This window comes from Falco punctatus, assembly GCF_963210335.1.
Source record: "Falco punctatus genome assembly, chromosome: 3".
In the NCBI taxonomy this organism is placed as follows: Eukaryota; Metazoa; Chordata; class Aves; order Falconiformes; family Falconidae; genus Falco; species Falco punctatus.
In genome coordinates this window covers 117,382,918-117,397,874 of record NC_137582.1, presented here as the reverse complement: position 1 = coordinate 117,397,874, position 14,957 = coordinate 117,382,918, and the positions used below count along the sequence as shown (strand labels likewise).

Below are 14,957 nucleotides of genomic sequence, written 5' to 3'. Positions count from 1 at the left end.
CTGGCAGCCCGATATCTCAGGCTCCCTCAGTCCACAGCTTTCCAACTAAGTAAAAGGGATCTCCTTCCTTAAAATGTTGACCATCCCTTGACTTGGAGGATTTGGGGGCACTCCCAAAACTTTGGACACTGAGGTCAGTTTTACGACTGATCATTTGGATTCATGGGCTTAACAGTTTAAAAAAAAAAAAAAAAAAGACATTTTTGCATGTCTTTGTTTTCTGCGTGTTGAACTTCAGATGTGCTCAGTGCTGAAACTCATACTCCTGTAAAGTGTTTACAGCTGGGTACCTAAAATTACTAGGCACTTTCTAAAACATAAATTAAGGAGGTTGATGCCAGACAAGCTTGGGTTGCAAATGTTGTCTCATGCCTGTTCCTGCGGAGGGAGTAAAACAGGGCTGATCCCCTTTGAGGCGTGTGACGGCGAGTCCAGTAAATACACGGGAGCAGAGCCTGACACATCAGAAGAAACAGTCTTCATACCGTGTACATAAATCCTTTAAAAACCTCCATCCCACCACAGGTTTTAAGCTTAGCTGAATCTGCTGGAGTATCTGTTATTAAATTGTTAGTTACAGTGTGAGTTTAAGTATTACCTATCAAACCCATTTCCTTGCAAAGCGTCCTTGGTTTTAGTCACAGCTCTGCACCAGTGTATTTCAACGCCCACGTGCCCAAACATACGCGTGCTCTCCTTTTTATTGAAACATACATCATGTTTTCTACCTAATGCCACTATTGGTATTTTTAGACTGTAGCAGAGGGAGATAAGATATCCATTACGGATGCTTTCCTTCAGAAACCGAGTGGTGCATGGCGCTGAGCATCCTCATCCAAACCTGTCTAATAACCCCTGGATCTGCCACTGTATTTGTCAACAGCCTCCCTGTCTCCACTCTGATTGCTAAGCTAAAGTAAACCTATTAATTATTGTTAGCAGCGGGTTTTTACTAGCAATGGTCGAGTGAGCAGTGCTCAGAATCTGCTGGGATAATTTGCTCAGGTGTGACATGGCATCAATTGCAGCTCTGTGTCGCAGGACCTGGCGCTGCCGAGGGTGGGTGGGGGTGGGGGTGTGCATGGAAATACTCCTGTGTAAGAAGGGGTGAGCCTTTCCAAGGAACCTGCAGAATGCCTGTCAGCATCAAGACTAGGCATTTATGCACAAACCCTTGGCAGCTCTTACAGGATGAGCTTGTGTGCCCCAGGAGGAGACCGATGCAAGGTCTGCTATGCACAGCTGCACCGTGGCGTGAGTCCCTGGGCGTTCGGTGGGCTCTGGGGCAGATGAGTGGGTTTAAGCTGCCAAGGTCCCATGCAGCAACCTCAAACGTGTGCAGTATGGCCTCAAACAGTGCAGTACTTTGCTGTGTCCCTGCTGCACCTGCCTGTGTACGAGCATCACGGGCAGTTCCCTCCTGGTTGAAGCTGTTGCATCTGTCTCTTACAGTGGTCTCCTGCGGCCACCCCGGCTCACCCCCCCAAGCTCAGATCTCAGGGGACAAGTACACCGTCGGCTCCGTGGTGCGGTACAGCTGCCTCGGGAAGCGGACGCTGATCGGCAACTCCACTCGCATGTGCCAGCTGGACGGGCACTGGAGCGGCTCCTTGCCGCACTGCTCAGGTGAGGTGGGCTTCGGGCAGGAGGGGATGGGGCAGTCCAGTCCTCCCAGTTCCATCCTCTGAGAGGGCAACCCGACGTGCTTTGCTGAACCAGAGAAATACACATGCTACAGCGGGGGATTGTGGAAGACTCTGAAAATCACTGCGTCTCAGCTCTCCAGTCTCCTGCAACTTGGATGATAAGCTCTGGCACAGAGTAAACCGCTCGGCTGGCAAGACGAGAAATAAATCACTGCAGCAAATGTTTGTGGTGGGAGGTGGACTACAGCCTGCTGCTTTACAGTTTTCTCCGTGCAGAGGCTGTATAGGATGAACGTGTCTTATGCAAAGTTGGATCCTTGCATCCTATCTGCAGCATCTGACCCTCTTTCTCATGCGTCCCAGTAAAAGAAGTCCGTGAGGCCCCTTTCCAGGGCCTGACATCTGCTGTTACGACACCACAGCGGTCCTAGGTCTGCACAAGGCAAGTGCAAGCTGGTACAGTCAGTTTCCACATCATCAGCATCTCCACTGAGAGCACTTTGGCAACAGAAGTCCATCCCCACTCCCATGCCAGAGTGAGAAGGGTCTTGCACTGAAAACATCCTGATAAGCAAAAATGTCCCTGACGAGACGAGACTTGGGTCCAAGGTGATGGGGGATGCAGTGAGTTGTGTTTGCCAAGCCTTCCTGAAACCAGGGAGCTGGGACCTCAGCCCATGGCCTCCAGCAGCAGGCAGGATGCTGTGCAAAGCCCTCCCCATGCCAGCCCGTCACTTGGTCCTTGGAGAGCACAGAGGCAGCCAAAGTAAGAAGTTAGCTGTAGCAAAGCATTTGGGACACGTGTTAATTTTTAATTATGCCACTTAGATTTAGCAGCTCCACTTGACCAAGTTTAACCTCTGCTTTGGAAGGCAAAAAGAAATCAAGTGGAGTCATCCTCCTATTCAGAAGCCATATCTGCAGAGTTCTTGATCTGTAGCTACTTGGAAGGGTTTTCTGCTCTAATTCGTGCCTCTTCCCCGTGTGGTTTCCACTGTCTCTCCTGTCATCTGTGTGGGTGGATTTTTTGAAACGTTTAGTGCGACTCCGACTGGTTCCTACGGACATCTGTTGGGTGTGATTTTTCTGAATGGCTCCATGGAGGCAGCTTGAGACCAAGGCTGATGGCCTTGGATGAGCCCTCTCTGTTTGGGGACCGGGCAAATGCCCACTACCTCCGAACCATGATTTTCCACCCAGGGGCTTGGGGGAAAAGCTCCCGTTTAACACCAAACTGGGGCGGTACGCCTACAGAAGCAGCGAAGAGGCAGAACACAGCTTGGCTCATCTCCTGCCAAAGGTTCTCTGCTGCGTGCGGAGGATCCCTGCGGCACCACAAGATGAGACAGAAAGACTTTGATATCAGTTAACACGTGAAAGAAAATGCTGAACCTGGGAGCGTTCTCCTCCTTCTCTTTCCGTGCAAGATGATGAATGCGCTCATTATGGTTTATATTACACATAAGGCTGCAAAGGCTGTACCTGCAGCAAGGCACAGAAGGCCTGGGAGCTGGGAACTTCATTGCTAGCTGCAGGAGCGAAATCGTCTTTCCTGGCTTGGGGGTGGATGTGTTTACACAGATCATTAGCGGAGAAAGCCAAGAACAGGCAATACACGGTGTGAGCCCGTGTCAGGCAGCGAGGAGGCGGGCATTTCTCCAGCCTGCTCTGGAGAACCCCTGCGAGGCATCTGCTACAGCTGCTCCCTTCCTCCTGTCCCCCTGCCTTACAGCCGGCAGCTCCAAGCCTTCCCAACTTGTACAGGCGGGTGTTTCTCAGCTGGATCCCTCCCCGCCTCCGTGCTCCAAACCCAACAGCTTCTTGTTCTGCAAATACAATCGGGCATGCTGAGGTGGCTCGGAGCATGTCGTAATTTCTGCTTGGAGGGAAACCATCCACATGACTGATGCTGGCAACCGAGCTGCTGTCTGCTGGAGCAGCTGCCGCGGGAAGCGGCTGCAGCTGCCAAGGGCTCCATCTTGAGATGCAGGAGTTATGGCCATGGTTTGCAACCAGCTTAAAACCAGTGGGCTCCCAGAGTTGGGGGACATCTCATCTGGCATCTCCCCGCTCTGCTGATAGCCAGAGCTAAACAGAGTCAGCCACACAACGCAGATCAGTGTGCCGGCCCCCCGAACGCGTGCGGTGGCGAGGGAAGAAGGGCCGTATCCTATGCGTTGCTTACTCTGCTGATACCGTGCTCTCTTCTCCACAGGAGGCAGTCAGGGGATGTGCGGTGACCCGGGGATCCCGTCCCACGGCATTGGGCTGGGAGATGACTTTGATGTCGGCAGCGTGGTCCGGTTCAGCTGCGAGCCCGGTTACATGCTCCGGGGCTCATCCGAGAGGACCTGCCAAGCCAACGGCTCCTGGAGCGGCACGCAGCCGGAATGCGAAGGTACTTTGCCAGCTCCGCATCCTCTCCCACGTCATGCCAAGCCTGCAGTGATGTCTCCAGAAGCAAGGCAGGGAAGGTTGTTGCAACACTGCGGCAGGGACAGCTGCCCAGCCAGCCCTTCCCTCTGCTTTAGTCACCAGGGACAGTCTGGTGCTGCAAGAAATAATACTCATGTTCCCTGTTTCCTCCAAGTACTGCATGCACGGCAAGGACCCTCAGGTCCCCCCTTCCCAAACACCTGCAGGTCATGTCTCGTAGGAGGGTTTTTCCTCACTGGAGGATGAGTATTGCCTTTCTGCATGCCCAGCTCTGCTCTGCTGTGCAGGCTGCACCGGTGTGGTATAAAGGGTTTCGGGTTGTTGAGGTTCATGCCAACATCTGGATTGAGGTATAGAGTAGGAAGAGCCTTTGGGATCTGCTCCTCGCTCCCGGCCATCCCCCAAGAGTGTCGCTCCCAGGCTTGCTGCCCGTGTCTCCTCAGCTGCATCACGTACCCAGCTCGGTGGTCAGAAATGCCCCCTTTGGGCAGAGCGCCTGTGGGTACCGCTGATGCATTCGGTGCTGCTTTGGTGAGGAAACGCAGCAGAATGAGAAATGTCAATAGCTTCAAACCCCCGTTAAAGCTGGAACTGGCACATGCGAGAGTCATTTACATTAAGTAGAAACACAAAATGCAAATTATAATCCAGTAAGCATATTTTCATATTTGAAAACCCCAAACCCCTGATTTTTCCATTTGAAGGAGTCAAGTAAGACCCTCTAATCCAATCTAATAAACCCCCAGCCGCATTCTTCGAGCTGTGCTGCTCACTGCTGCTGTTTTATAAAAGTGTTTAAAAATCAATTGGGAAATGAACAAAAGCCAAAATGAGGCAGGATACCAACTGCAAGGAGACCTGGGCAAGTGCTGCTCTCCAGCTGGTTTGAAAGCCAAAAGCTCAGAGAGAGTTTGTAAATGAATTGGAAATTTATTCCAAATTGATGGAGCTCTTGATTGAAAAGACACTGAATCATGTTATTAATACACTCAGGTCTTGGGTTTTTTTTTCATTCTCTGGTTGGTGTTTTTTTTTTCTTGCAGTGGAAAGGCTCTGTTCATTAATCTTAGGATAAATAACCCATCAGGTTCCAGCGGCACCAAAATGTGGATCCGTGGCAGCTTTTTTTTTCGTAGTTTATGAATAATAATAACATTATGCCTGTAATGTAGTCATTTAATGTTAAGTGCTGACTGGCCAATATAGGAAAGTCATTTACAGTGATGAGCAGTGTGCTGTGTCTCCGTCATTTGTATTCACAGCCAGTTGCAAGCGCTACAAGGTGTTCTTCTGACTGCGCTTTGAACGCTATATTCCACTCGCTGGAAACGGTATTTATAGGAGAGGGAGAGAAGAGATTAATTTTGGGATTTAATTCAGGGCAAATGAAGATGAGGGCCAGTGATTGGAAGGAGCAGGCATCTCGACGTTGCTGTGGAAAAGCTCCGGCGTGGCAGCAGAGCTGCTCGGCACCTCCGCGGCACATTAGCTCTCTGCCTCAGCCACTTGTTCGCTGCTCTCAGCCACCAAAATTGAGCAAAATCGAGCCTGACGGGGCTTCACAGGTCACCAGCACTAGCCTGCCCAGGGAATTCAATGCAAATTGCTCTCCAGACGAGCTGCTAGGTGAGCACGGAGGGTCTCAGCCCATTCAGCAGGAGCAGGGAGCCCGCTGCAGAGGAGCATGTAAGTGCGTGGAGGTCCAGAGGACACCATGCAAATCCTACAGCATAAATAGAAGGAAAGAAGAGAGGAGCTGATATCTCCATTCCAGAGAGAGCAAGCAAGCTGCTGTAATAGGTTCAATGACAAAGTGTCTCCTTGACTTTGAAGTCAAGGGGTGGGTATTCGACCGTCAATGCTTTCCTGCGCCGGCTCTGATCCGCGGAGGGATGTGCGCGGCCGGCAGGAGCACCGAGCTTCATAGAGGGTCACCTTGAAACTCATCGGCTCTTAATCCCAATACCTGTCACCCACTAGAACTTTTTCAAAGAAAATCGAAGGAATAGGGACGCAGGAAGAAGTCACAACTGATTATCTTATTTATTTATTTATTTTTACGAAATGCACAAATGGTTTGGATTTAAATGAAGTGCAGGGACTCCTGGGACTTCTGCTTCAGCCTGTGCTATGTAGCTCCGGGTTTTCTGTCCCTGGTAAGAGCAGCTTCCCTGGATTTCCAAAATTGCAGATTTCAGGCCTCATTTAGCTTTAATTTCCAGCAAGTTTTTAAAGTGTAAACGGAATTTTATATTCTTTTTTTCCCTTCTTCTCCTTCCTGATGCCCTGGCTGTGTTGGCAGAGGAGTGTTGCAGGAGGGAGCTCATCAGTCGGACTCTGCCACACGCTCCTTCCTTCCCTTAGAAGTTGAGCAGAATATTTGCTTGTATAATGTTTATTGATTCCCCAAGTGAATTAAAGCCGCATCCAAAATGAGATGGGGGCTCTGGCTGCTCTTTGGCAGTTTCAGTAGACGGAAACATGTTTATTTTAAGTGATAACACTGGGAAAAGAAAGTTTTGTCTCATGCCCACTTGACTGCTGAGGACATGGGAGGTGGCAGGGCTGGGATTCGGGTCTAGGCTGCTTTTTTGCTTTCTGTTAGGTGGGTTATGGGTTACTGGTTAAATTGAACGGCATGAAAATTACCAGCCCTGAAGCAAAGGCTTTGGGACTCCAAAGGCTCTCAGCTGTGTCTTATTCCAGCAGGAGGTTTTGCCTGATGTGTCAGGCGTCATTAGGAGAGCGTTTCAGCCGGGCGGTCAGATGGCAGCAGAGCCCAAAAGAAGTACGGATGGTTAGAAAGATTAGGTCAGAGGAGGGGGAACACGCGAAGGACACTGTATCCACGCACCACCTCGAGTGTAGTCAGACATGCACCAATAGCAGTCATCAGCCCTCAGCTTTCCCTCGCTTCTGAAGAGCAGGGCTTGCTGCTCCTCACAGAAAAGTGCCTTCTCTTGGCGCTGGCTGCCAGAAAAGCCCTGAAACAAGCCCCTCTCGGAGTGTTCGGGGAGGTATTTGCTGCGTAGGGCTAGGGGAGCTGGAATGTATAGTAAGTCTGAGCCCTTGCCCTGCTCTGGAGGATGCTGCTTTGGCTAACGGTGGTACATGTTGGGGCGGGGGGAGCTTGGTGGCCTCATCTGATCATGCTCTGAGCATCAGTGGCTTCATGCACAGCTATGCCAGCTCTGAGCCCAGGGTCTGACCAGAGAAACTCCCTTCTCCCAGCAGCTTCTCGCTGTAAAACACATAGGAAAAAGCAAAGGAAGGCAAGGGGGGAATCTTAACAAGCTTTTCAGAAAAAGGATGCATGGATTGGCATCAAATTAATTATTACTGAGCTCTGGAGCACCTCTGAGCCTTGTGATGTTTTATATAGCAGAGGCCACTTCGTAGCATACAGAAGCTTCCCAGCTGCCCCCACCCCAGGAACAATGGGATCGTGGGCAACGGGCTCTGGCTGTCATCAGGAGTCAAGGCAGACACTGCCGTCCCTGCTGTCACCGCTCGCGGGCTGCCCCAGCACACATGCACCGCATGCATCCTCAAAAATCAGAATTGCTTCCTCGCTGGGAGGAGGAGCTGGGGGAGTCTGTCGCAGCGGCAGCAGCACATGCAGCCCATGGTCATCCCCGTCTCAGCCAGCTGCTGGCTCCGAAACCCGCTCGGGTTTGGTAACGGCAGCTGGAAGAGCGGGCAGGGAACACAGGAGCGGGGCAGCGTGCCCTTGGCTGCCTTCCAGCTCCACGTTGGGGCGAGTAGCTGAGTTTTCGGGAAGGCTCAGAAGCACATTTTTAAGTCCTCGGTCCTTGCTGTGCCGTCTCCTGTTATACTTCGCGAGGAGCTTGGAGCCTGCCATGCTGAGCTCACCCCATCCCGCTGCTTGGAAAACCTTGTGCTGCGGGTGGGCTTTGGAGATGTGCAGGTACTCGGTGGGAATGGAGTTGATGGCTCGAAAAGGACTTCATAAAAATCACCGTAGGAACAAAATCTTCTTTGATAAAGCAACAAACCAGAACCCCCAAAGTGGGGAGTTCCGAAACAGCCTGTGCATCCCAGGGATGTTTGGGATGTTGCAGGAGCAGCGGTGGGCTTTGGCCTTGCAGGGTTGCCCCGCAGTGCTCAGCACCCTGGCAGGGTCCGTGCTGGTGGCCGCCGGAGCGGGCTGGGAGTCGGGGCGCTTGGGTCTTTGGCACAAACAGGGAGCCGTGTGCTGGTGGGGGGGTGAAGGGTCTGGATCCTGGGTTCGTCGGTTGTATCTTCTGCAACGTGGGAGAACCCCAGTCCTGGGTGGGAGGGCGGGGTGAGCTGGCTCTCGGCACCCCTCGCACTCCTTGCTGCGGCGGAGAGTCAGACCCTTCTGGTCGTATCGGCCATTTCAGCTGAGCATCATCCCTTGAAACATTTCCCAGGTAAAAAAGCAGCAACTCTGAAGAATTTCCATCTGATGCAGCTGCTTTTCAGGTTATTGTCTTGAATTTTGGCTTCGGTTTAAAGGCGATTGGGTTTGAGATTCTTAAGGGAGATGCGAGTGGGTATGACTATGGGGATTCTGGGCTTTTCAGGATTTATACTCTGTTCAAAAACCAGAGCCAAAGCCGGGTTTTCTTCTGGGGCCTAATTCATTTTACACCTCTCACTGAAGCTAAAGGGAATTATTTACCCGCTTACTGCTCACTTGCATGATTAGATCCTATTTGTATTTAAATTACTATTTCAAAAGTTTAAACTTTTCATCCTTACGTTTACAGCTTCCTTTATATCTAGCCTATACGGGTCACAGCTGATGCACGCTGCGATTAAACCGTTTCCACGAGTCGCCTTGCAGTCACAAAAATAATATTTTTGGGTCATCTGTGTGTGTTTGGCCACGTGCGTAGGTGGAGGAGGTTGGGCAGGAGAGAACAGCTGATGTATGGGCAGGCAGTGAAATAGTAGTTTCGAGCTTTTTCTGAGATGATAGGATCTGACTTTTATCCCAGCATCTCTTGGAAATGACACCGTGTATCACAGAGACGTTGGCTGCATGAGAAATCGGTAACGAGAGCGCACCTCGGCTGAGTTTAGTGCCATGCAGAGTTTCTGTGCACGCAGTCCGGAATGGTTATTAGTTTCCTCCTGTCAAACAGATATGCCTCCAACAAGCTCCTTTGTTAACAGGCTGTCAGCAAACTAAGCAACGAGGCAGAGGAAGACTTCTCTCCTTGCGCTGGTGGCTGGTGCTGGGAGCTGGAGTTGCGTTTCTGGGGTCCCAGGGCAGGAGCGGGTCACCTTGTGTATGCACCCACTGATGCTCTTGCAGAGGTTGTGGCACGATGCAGGGAAGAGGTGGGAGCAAGGAATTTCCTTGTCAAAGAGCTGGGATTTGTGGTGTAAGCTTTTCCTTAATTCATGTGATTTTCTTTTGTGTCCTGTAATTTTCGGGGTAAATGAGGGCTGGCTGCAATTATTGCAGGTGCTTATTTGGTCATGACAGGGCTTCGTGCGCCACTGTTCGCTCTGACGCCTTTTTATTGCCGTGGTGCTGAGGTACTTCAGACATAAAACTTGGGCACTGACAAACCTGTAATTGTATTCCCACAATATTCTCCTTCCTCTGAGAGCATAATTGGATATAGCTGGGCAGTGAGCAATGCCGGAGCGGGAGTGCAGCGGGCTCCCTTGCTGCTTTTGTTCCTTTTTGTTCTGCAAAGTTGTTGGCTTCCCAAAGGGAAGCAAAGCTCATGTCTGGACTTCCAAATTCCTGGAAGGTGGTGGGCACAGTCTGCTTTGTTAAGCTGTAGGACCAGCTGGGAGATTGAGAGCTGGGATAAGGTCCTGCAAAAACCAGAGGGGAGTTCTTCCTTCAGCCTGGAGGAGCAGTGGGAGGGGGATGCTGGCAGGCTGGGCGTCTGCCCAGAGGGGAAGGGGGATCTGCTGTGTCGAGCACAGACTGCCTGCAGGGACGGAGGTTTTTCTCAATCACCTGCCAGGGCCGCTGCCCCACAGCCTTGGGACGCGGTGCCTGGCAAAGCAGAGCCCTTGCTCCCAGCCGGGGAGTGGTGCTTGGGATCCTGTTGGATCGATGCAGCTGATTTCCCACGGAACAGCCTGTTCTGTCTGAGCTGATCCAGGGGCTTTGCAGCAAATCTTCTCTTTATTGAGAACAGTCGGTTGCAGGATGAAACCCTTGGGTTTGGTCTGGTTTTCTGGGGGGATGTTGTTTGTGTTGTGGTGGTGGGTTTTTATATTTTAACTATGTCGTTTTACTTTCTAGTTATATCCTGTGGAAACCCAGGAACCCCCAGCAACGCGAGGGTTATATTTAACGACGGCTTGATTTTCTCCAGTTCCATCATATACCAGTGTCGGGAAGGCTATTACTCCACAGGAGTGCTAAGCAGGCACTGCACGGTGAACGGGACCTGGACTGGGACCAGTCCGGAGTGTACAGGTGAGCGCAGGGCTGGATTCCTGGAAGATGAGTTGAAGGATGCTGCCAGGCTCTGGGGACGGGTTGTCAGGGCGTGTTGGAGGCTCGCTGTAGATGTGTGCACACACACACACACACGCTGCGCTGTGCGGAGAAACTCAGCTCAACCGCCTTGTGGCAGCGGCAGCCGCTCAGCCTGCAATCCCTGCAAGGACCTAATGGAAAACTCTTGTTTGGAGTTTGTTTTTTCCAGTTGGATGAAGGGAGCTCGGTGATAATTTCATGAGTAGATGTCAGCCAGCCCGCAGGGGCTCTCCGGGGCTGCTTCTGCAGGCGAGCGTGCCGGCAGCGGGATGTGGTGGGCAGAGCCCCTCTGCAGGAGCCCCTCGGTGGATGCGCCGCGTTTCCTCACGGCTCCCACCCGCAGGTGCCAGGAACGGGGATGAGGCCACCGTGGTCCTGCAGAAGAGACCATAACTAGGGTGAAGCGAGGAGGGGGTGCCGTGGGCACACTGGCTTCCACCTAGCCCAGATCTGACCCAGATTTTCTTTAAAGTTTAATGTGTGTTAATACTTCTTGCAAGGTCTTAATGTGTCGTTAAGATTGCTGCTCGCTCCGCTGCGTAGAAACAAAGTTTTCTCCACGTGCCGGAGCCCAGCCTGCTCCGTAGCTCTCCCAAGCCTCTGTGCTGCAGATGCTCCTTCTCCACCATTACTTTTCCTGTGTTGAAAAACACTCAGGACCATCAGGTTGCTGGTTCTTGCAGATCCAGAAGTGTGAGACAAGGGATGGTCAGCCAGAAACGCTTCATTATTATTTTTTGTTTGTTTGTTTTCTGTTGGCAGTGATCAACTGCGGTGACCCCGGTGTGCCAGCCAACGGCATTAGGCTGGGCAGTGATTTCACCTACAATCGAACAGTGGTGTTCCAGTGCACGCCTGGCTACATGATGGAGTCAGACAGGGCATCTTCTCTAACCTGCACGAAAGACCGAACCTGGAATGGCACCAAACCCGCCTGCAAGGGTAAGACTGGTTGCTGTAAATATTGGAGGATACACGTTTTGCAGGCCACAAACTTTTTTGTAATTTGTGGCAATGTAGTAGGCAGCAACGAGCCTCCCCGGGGGGGAGTCTCAGTCCTGTCGTTCAGTCTGTCCCCTGTAAACACAGGCACTTCCACAATTTTAGCAACGTAGCATGAACACCTTGCTGTCTTCAGGCTTGTAAATCATCACAATATGCCTGGGAGGAAGACAATTGCTGTTATCCCCGTAGCAGAGAATTAAAAATGAAGCACAAAGAGTGAAGCAACTTACTCTTCGCAAAAACTCAGATCAAACTCGAATTAAATATTATGTTTTGCAAGCATGCACTTTTTGGCACCATCTAGAAGTCTGAAAAATGTTTCTTCCAACTCCTTTCATTATTTCTCAGTTCTAAGATTGCCTCTGTAGTTTGGAGATAGGAAAAGGAAATAATAGAACAGTTGCAGGACAGGCTGGATCTCTTCTGCGAGTGTTTTACTCACCCACCAAGTGTAGATAAGGCTTGTATCAGCATCTGTGTACTTCTTCAGCAGTCTGGAAAATTTAGCTGTCATGATTCTGATATAAATACAGACCACACAGAAACTTCCAAATACACTTCAGTTGCTTCTGAGGCTATAAAGAGCAATTGTCACACTCCTTTCGTTCTCTCAACTGAGCTAATGTTGCAGGAATAATAGAGAATGTGGCCAGAGTCTCGTTTGGAGGCCGGGCTGATTTGCATGAGATTAGCATCTTTCCCAGTGCTCCCCTGAGCTGAAAAGCAAAGCACTGCAAAAATGTCATATTGAAACACCCTAGAGTGGATGAAATACAGACTGGTTGTTGATTCAACTGCTAAGCTGAAACTCAGCTAGGTTGTCCAGAACGTTTGAATCTTTGAGGGAATTTCAGGTGAGTTTTCACACTCAGTCAGGGTGGGTTCTTACCTTCTGTGGGAAACGAACACTGACTCAGAAATCTCACTTTGAGACCTGGGATGTGGTTAACTCCAAACTTCAAAGTAAAATGTTGGGGTTTACAGCTGCAGGCACAGCTGGGAAGGTTTACACAGCCCCCTGCTAGCCCAGTCCCAGGAGATGCTCTTCAAGAGCAGAACACGACTTTGATCCGACACGAATTTGCTTGTTAATGGAAATAACTATGCTGAAGAGTTGAGAGAACTTGAGCATGCTTTTGTTTCTCGTTCAGCTATCATCTGTAAATCCCCGCAAGCCATCCCCAACGGGAAAGTTGTGGGCTCGGACTTCAGCTGGGGGTCCAGCGTGAGCTATGCCTGCCTGGAGGGGTACCAGCTCTCCCTGCCTGCCGTGCTGACCTGCGAGGGCAATGGGACTTGGAGCGGGGAAATTCCCCAGTGCTTTCGTGAGTAGGCAGCCATCCATGTGTTCATGCATGAATGGGGTGGAGGAGTCTGCTTAAAACCCAGTTGTTCAGTGCTCCCTCTCTCCAGCATCTCTGGTCTCCGTGCCGTTGATGTTAGTGCTAACTCCGCCTTGCCTGACAGCATCCCAGGGGTACGGCTGGACCATTCTCAGTCTGTGGGAAGTTAAATATCTGGTTGCTGTGCTTCCTACCCCTGAGCCCAAGGGAGGGCTTGCATTAGCTGAAGGCAGTGGGAGTTTTGCATGGCAGGAGGAAAGATGACGATGCTTAGCGTGCCTGCAGCCAAAAGCCTGAACGCGCTCCCCACCTCCGGCAGCAGCCACATGGCTGGGGGTCTTGGTTGTAGTAGTGGCCACGGGGACGCAGGCAGTCACTCCACCTCCTGTAATGAAGGTGTGTGGGCACGTCTGAAGATCTTGCATGTTCCTGTCCACCAAGCGTCTTTAAAACTGGCTCTTCCTCCGTGTGTCTCCCCAGGGATTCGAGCCTCTGCAGTCAGGGCTCTTGAAACTGCCAAAGGCTGTAGGAAAAAAACCTTTGGCCAAGGGCACTGTGGTGCTGCAGGAGGAGTTAGGGATATTTTGTGAAGGCAGAACTTTGACTGGGTGAAAACCTGTGTGCCTGATACAATAGCTAATGCAAAAAAAATTGGTTAAAAGTCTCATAATGATAAAGGCAGATTTGAGTTTCTTTTCTAGGCTGGATGGCTGGCAGCTGCACAATAGCCATTTTCATATTAAATCATACAAAGCCCTCACCGTGTTCTTTGCACCTTTCCCTGGATCTTGTATAATTAGCGGGCTTTCTGTGTGACCATATAGCAATTTGACATCGTGCAATTAGAGATACATTTTAAAGCTAAGCATGCTGTTAGGGGGAAAAAAAAAAAAAAAAAGAAAAGAAAAAAAGAAAAGATGGGGGAGAAGGTGGAAGTTAATTAACGGCAATTGACAAAAAGAGAGAATTACAAGGAAAGTAGCCAGCAACGCCTTCTACCACTGCTAATTCCCTAGTCAATCACAGAGTTTGATGGCAGGGAGCGGTAAGGTTTGGGCCATTAATAGACCCATCTTTAGCTTATTAACATGGCTTGCTCTTGAGGAGGTTCATCGCAATCCACTTGTCTCTCCGCCTGTTGCAGCCGTGTTCTGCGGTGACCCGGGGATACCCGCTCAAGGCAGGAGGGAGGACAGAGGCTTCACCTACCGTTCCTCCGTCTCCTTCTCCTGCTTAGCCCCGCTCGTGCTGGTGGGATCGGCCCGGAGGTTCTGCCAGTCCGATGGGACGTGGAGCGGGACCCAGCCCAGCTGCATAGGTAAGGGGAGACTCCGTCTTGCACCTACGGGCGAAGAGCTTTGAGCGGTCACCTGGCTTTTCCGTCGGTAGCAAAGCTGGCTTTCTTTCCTGGGTTGGTAGAAACGAGCGCTTTGCTGCCCTGCAAATCAGAATATATAGGGATCGTGCTTTGGGTTTGTACGGACTAGCTGGTGGTAAGCAACCCATCTTCTTCTCTTGCTCTTTGCTGCCTGGCCCCGTCATTCCTGCCCCTGATGGTGGTCAATGCATGGTGCGCCCAAGGAGGGCTATCCCCATCCCCCCGTTACTGCTCCTCAGCACTGTGCTTGGGCTGCTGGTGGGCCCGAAGGAAAATTCCTCTGCAGAACTTCCAGGTTAATATTTACAACCTGGGCCATAAGGATTGAGGGCTGGGGAGGGGGATGGAGGCGCCTGCGGGGGGTCGCACCACCCAGATGTCCCAAAGGCTGGTGCTGCCCACGTTACCTCTGGGGCTGGGGACCACAGCACTTGTGCCCTGTGCCGTGCTAAGGCTGCTGCATCCCTGCCAACATTGCATCATCGTCTTGGCACAGTGCTGGGCTTCGGGCTCTGTGCTGCTTCCAGGCTTCCTTCCTGGGGGACCTCCAGCCCGACACGCTCCTCCGTGGAGGGGTACATCAGTCGTCATCAGTGATGGGCCTGAAAATGCAATTTGACCGCAGAGAGCAGCCGTGGGCTTTTAGCTCT

At 51.3% G+C, this 14,957-nt stretch overlaps 1 protein-coding gene across 1 annotated transcript in view; it reads left to right on the top strand.

Moving 5' to 3' along the window:
- The window catches only part of CSMD2 (CUB and Sushi multiple domains 2), a 301,013-nt gene that overhangs the window by 273,444 nt on the left and 12,612 nt on the right, over positions 1-14,957 (top strand). Inside the window, exons 57-62 of the mRNA XM_080381216.1 lie at positions 1,453-1,626; positions 3,862-4,044; positions 10,342-10,518; positions 11,344-11,523; positions 12,738-12,911; positions 14,074-14,247. Coding sequence (XP_080237342.1) covers positions 1,453-1,626; positions 3,862-4,044; positions 10,342-10,518; positions 11,344-11,523; positions 12,738-12,911; positions 14,074-14,247 — 1,062 coding nt within the window. The remainder of the gene's footprint in view (positions 1-1,452; positions 1,627-3,861; positions 4,045-10,341; positions 10,519-11,343; positions 11,524-12,737; positions 12,912-14,073; positions 14,248-14,957) is intronic.